Source organism: Elaeis guineensis, chromosome 14, assembly GCF_000442705.2.
Source record: "Elaeis guineensis isolate ETL-2024a chromosome 14, EG11, whole genome shotgun sequence".
Taxonomy (NCBI): Eukaryota; Viridiplantae; Streptophyta; class Magnoliopsida; order Arecales; family Arecaceae; genus Elaeis; species Elaeis guineensis.
Genome location: NC_026006.2, coordinates 51,640,992 through 51,646,195, shown reverse-complemented (window position 1 = coordinate 51,646,195; position 5,204 = coordinate 51,640,992). Strand labels below are relative to the sequence as shown.

At 35.8% G+C, this 5,204-nt stretch overlaps 1 protein-coding gene across 1 annotated transcript in view; it reads right to left on the bottom strand.

Annotated features, from left to right (window-relative positions):
- Nucleotides 1-3,400: 3,400 nt before the first annotated feature.
- The window catches only part of LOC105057566 (xylan glycosyltransferase MUCI21), a 3,115-nt gene continuing 1,311 nt past the window's right edge, over nt 3,401-5,204 (bottom strand). Inside the window, exons 3-4 of the mRNA XM_010940210.4 lie at nt 5,119-5,204; nt 3,401-4,159 (exon numbers count right to left, since the gene is read on the bottom strand). The exon at nt 5,119-5,204 is cut by the window's right edge and continues 499 nt beyond it. Coding sequence (XP_010938512.1) covers nt 3,477-4,159; nt 5,119-5,204 — 769 coding nt within the window. The 3' untranslated portion in view covers nt 3,401-3,476. The remainder of the gene's footprint in view (nt 4,160-5,118) is intronic.

Below are 5,204 nucleotides of genomic sequence, written 5' to 3'. Positions count from 1 at the left end.
ATTACGTGATCCACTCTGACACTTCAATGGCCTCCTGACTCAATGGCAAGCACCCACACCATGCAGAAAAGGCCAAGAGCAATAAATACCCCCACGTGGGGAGCATATGAAGGCTAAAATCTCCCATACTCTTAGCTCCTGATTGATAGCCCATGCAATTAATAGGTGGGACCCTCATGTACCTTGAGGTGACATCACTCACCCAATTTCAGAAAGCTAAAAGGTCAGGCACGATCTTCAAAAATATTCAATGAGGACAGAGAGGATATTCAAATCACATAATCTCATGAAAGTAGATAAGGGCTAGAATTTCTCGTCCACAATAGCACGTCCAACAATCTAACAATCTTGAAACCGTACATTCCTATGATTGTTGGGCTATATCTTCTATAAATAACTAAAGTTTCGAGGATCCAGATAAGTAATCCCTCTCAGAGAATCAATTGATGCTCTATTATTCTCTGATTTCTAACTTGAGTATCGAAAGATCCTTGTTGGAGCGAAAACCTCCGATTCGGACTTTATTTTACAGGTCACTTTAGTACCACTCTGTAAGGCCTTGTCGCACTTTCTGACCTCAGTCGAAACAAGCAGTAATACTGCTATTTTGCTAATTCTTAAAAATATTAAAAAAATAACTCTCCTTAGGTTCAGAATATTATGATGAAAGTTTTGAATTCTCTAATAATTGAGTAATCGTAAAAGATAAATTAGGTTTGAATTCTTCTATCATGTGAAGAGAGGAGGTTATCATGTTTGAACTTGGGAGAGAATCAAGAGCACACATTTTTTAGCCAAAAATACTTATTTAGATGATTGTAAATCAGTTTGATTGCAAGATTAACATATAGCTCATGTGATGCATAGCATGCTACTTTTTCAAAAATTTCTAACTGTTCTTAAATTGCAATATAATATCATATTAAATTATTAAAAAATAAAAAAAAACTCAATAGTCAAATTTTTGTTGCATTTGGAGCAATGACAGAATCTCATGCATAAGTAATGATATCATTTTTATTCATATCCATGTGGCAAATAAAAAACTCTACACAAGTTGGCCTCTATGCATAAAATCTGGTATCAATAATTTATTTTTTTTTAATAAGAAAGATTTCTAAAGTTTAGATATTCAAATTTTGAATACCAAAAAAAATTCTTGATTTCTAAAATTGAGATCTCTTAGGAGTCATTAGTTAGAGATATACTTCCTAATCAATTCTTGATTGAGATCTCACAAGGCTATCGCCTATCATTGCTTCTTCCTACAAAAAATAGGAATATGGTCGTTAGAGGTATTTTTATGATTAAATCCCATATATTGGTATAGTTTTTCTTCATTTCGAATTTGAAGATGCTACTGCCATTACTGGTAATGTCGGCACTGCCACAGGGAGAGTTAAAGGTGTGGAAGGAGAGGATTAAGGACATGGGGAAAGAGAGATGAAAGAGTTCAAAAATGGTTAAAGATAAATTTAGTAAAAAATGATGGATTTAAGAAGAAGTTTCATAGAATTAGGATCGTCAAATTTTTACAAGATTTGTTCGATAGCTTATAATATACGTTATACACAAAATATAATTTTTTAATTATTTTAATTATTTTTAAAATTTATATAAAATAGATATAATAAAATAGATAAATAAAATCAAATATTATTTTAAAAAAATCATATTCCATGCATTACATGAGGTTGTAAGCTAATTTTTTAATGTCAAATGGTGCCAAAAGGACATTCTATTATGGTAAGCCTAAAAGGAGAGACTGAAAGTAACAGTTTTAGTCAGTCGGGATTCTTTGTTAGGGCGATGTCAAAAAGAAGATCGAGAATTAAATTTTTGATCTTATTTTCTATACTCCTTATACCCAATGGTACCGTTTGATAATCCAAATGAGATCACCATAGTATTCTAAGATGATCGGTGATTGAAATCTTATGGTGATTTGATCACCAGTGATCTAAGATCATGGTGTTTGATAGGCCATGATCTAGTGATTAAAGATCCTTTGATATTCATGAATAACTTATCTAGTATTCTACGAAAATCCAAAATTATTGATTATATAATACTAAAACTACTCATAATATATTTTATAGAAATATATTTATTAATCATATATAATATATTATAAATAAAATATTATTATATTTATTAATATATTAATAATTAATAGATTCTATAAAAATATATTTAGTAGTCCTATAAATTATTAATCCTATAAAAATATATTTATTGCTATTATAGAATTAATATTTTTATTTATATCTATAATATATTATTTATTAATACGAATATTTATTTTAATTAGCAAAAAAGGTAAATAGAAGTAATATATCAAATATTTTTATTATATAAAAATAAAGTACAATAAGATATTTTTATTTTAATTTAAAATTATCATTGAATTATAATATGATAATAATATAATTAGTAATATATTATAATATAATATATATCATAAATATAATATATAATATCAAATATAATATAATATTATGTATATAATATTGATATAATATATTAATGATATATCAATATATCAATTTTTTATTAGATTGAGAGATATTTTTATTTTTATATTTCAGTCTAAGATCACTGTTTGAGGGTGATCTTGAATTTCTGACTCTGAGGATGGACATCCCATCATTAGGTTGGAGAGTGATTTGAGAAATAATGATGATTTGAAATTACTATTATATAGAATCGTCACGATGTAATCAAATATAATATTTTTATCATTTTTATCTATATTATTTTTGAACTTAGATAGATCACTTCGTACTAAATATCATCAATATGTATAGGGATACGATAGACGTGTTGACCACTGCCCTGACAGGCTATGCCAAGGTGACCGTGGTCGCGCCCAGTTACCGGCCCCGGGCAGAGGGGAGATATGCGGGGGCTATCACGGAGGAGACGAACACGTTGTAAGCGGGGTCCACAGGAGGGAGACGAACACGCTTTCCATCCCAGCCCAACAGCGCTGTAACAGCTGGACACGCTGTATAATGATTGCTTGCCATGTGGCGCTCAGGCAACAGCTGTTGGACATACTGTCACATCCAGAAGTTTCGCTGCCATGTCATTTTCTTAGGGGAGCTGGACGCCCCTTTAATGTATAGAGATAGATGATATATATATATATATATATATATATATATTTATTTTTTTTTAAAAGCAAAGTTTGAGAATAATTGCTGCCAGCACCTTGTATCACCACCGGGTCTGGGTGGGCTGTAGGCAACATAAGTGCTAGGTGTAAATAATTCCTATCTGAACTACAAAAAGCTAGGCACTCCTTTTTTTTTTTTTTTTTTTAAGTTAAAAGAATTACCAATAGGTCTAGTAATTTAGAGAGAGAGAGAGAGAGAGAGAGAGAGAGAGAGAGAGAGAGAGAGAGCGAACGAGCCAAGATCATTTACAGGTTTCAGTTATTAATTTCTTTCAAGAACAAAAGAATCAACTCCATTTTACTGCATATGTTTCTCATATACTTCTCTACGTACTCTTGCATGTAGTGTACAAATATGGGAATGTGCCTTTGCGAGCATCCTACTAAATCTCCTGATATTCACTTTGACGTTCTGTTTGTCCAGGTAAATCCTCTTCGTCTCCCACCACCCTTGCCTTGTGATGATACTAGGATCCATTAAAACCGGGCTCCGGCGAGGGTACTCCTTGGAGAGCGAGCTCTCCCCCCGCGCCACCCTGTAGGCGATGTACTCCAACCCAAGCTTCCGTGCCGGCTCGCCGTAGTAAGTCTCCGCCGCCCAGTCCAATCCTAAAGGCACGATCTGTATGAGGACGGAGCCGGGCCGCATGAAGAGGAAGTGGGTCATTGCTGCTCCATGCACAGCCAGCATCACGTCGGCCGCGTCGAGGGCGTCGTAGATTGCCGTCAATGGCATGCCTCTCTTGGGCTTGAGGACCTGCACCTCGAAGCCGATATGTTCGCAGGCTTTCACTATCTCATTGAGGTTGAGCAGTACCCTTGATTTGCTGCGGATGATGATTGTGATCTTAGGTTTGGTGGTGCTGCAGTGGCTGGAGGCCGGCGGCGGCGCCGCCAGTGGTGGATGGGCTTCTTGTGGTTTGAGTTGGCTGTCACCTAGTCCTTGGCGAAGTAAAGCCTGGAAATCTTGGATTCCAACACCTGCCATTCCAAAGGAGAATATTAATTAATCTCACATGGTTCAAATTATTAGTTTTTGGTGGTAGTTCCTCAGGCAAGGAGGGTGGGGCAGAACTCCTATGACAGATTGTATGGGATTGACTGTATGGGACTGGACACAAACTGGGCAATGAGTACAGCTGGTTTCTCTAGTATGCTGTATTCGATCATTACAAAACTGTTTCCTAGGGTTCATAGGAACCTCAGGTAAGGTGATATAGGAGTTGCATTAGAAACATGAAAGGTTGTTCGATATTGCTCTTGTTTTCTTTATTTCCTTTTTCGCCAAAAATGCAAAACAACTGCATCACAAGACAAGCTCTAAATCCAACACGTTTTCTTGATAGAACTGTTTTTTTGATAGAAAAATTCAACACGTTCAACAGGTCTATTATAGTTTACCCAAAAAAGAGGTCTATTATGGATTCCTTTTGGAGCTGTCAGACAGCTATCTCACCGCTGGCTTGGGTGGATAAACGACTAAGTTGGCATGCGATCCAGAAGAAGACTCAAGGGTTTATTATTATATTTTCCTTCTGTCTACCATAAACTTTATTGGCTATACCCCTCTGTCTCATTTGCTAAACCTTAGCTGCTAGTAATCTATCCCATTCAAGCGCCAAAAAGATGGTACACAAACGAACCAGCCAGCGGGCCGCCCAATGATAAGATAGTCAAAACCCAACAGCTCTCAGCATCATCTTGTTGGACGTCCCACCGCCATGTAACCACTCCCAGGTTGGCCCCATCCTTCGCTTCTGTAGACATTGTCACAATTCTATTTACTGGAAAAAGACGTGCCATCCCCTAACGCCAATCCTCTATGCAAGAAAATCTTACGTTTGTAGTTCTCTTCCTAACTTTGAAGCATATTCTTTGCAATTGGAATCATCAAAATAAAAAAATATGAGTACGACAGAGAGATATAGAATGAAATGTACCATTGGACATGAGCAGTGGATTGATTGATAGCTCGCCGTGGATTCTCAGGCCAACGATCATCTCCGGGAAGCAATGGACCCGACGA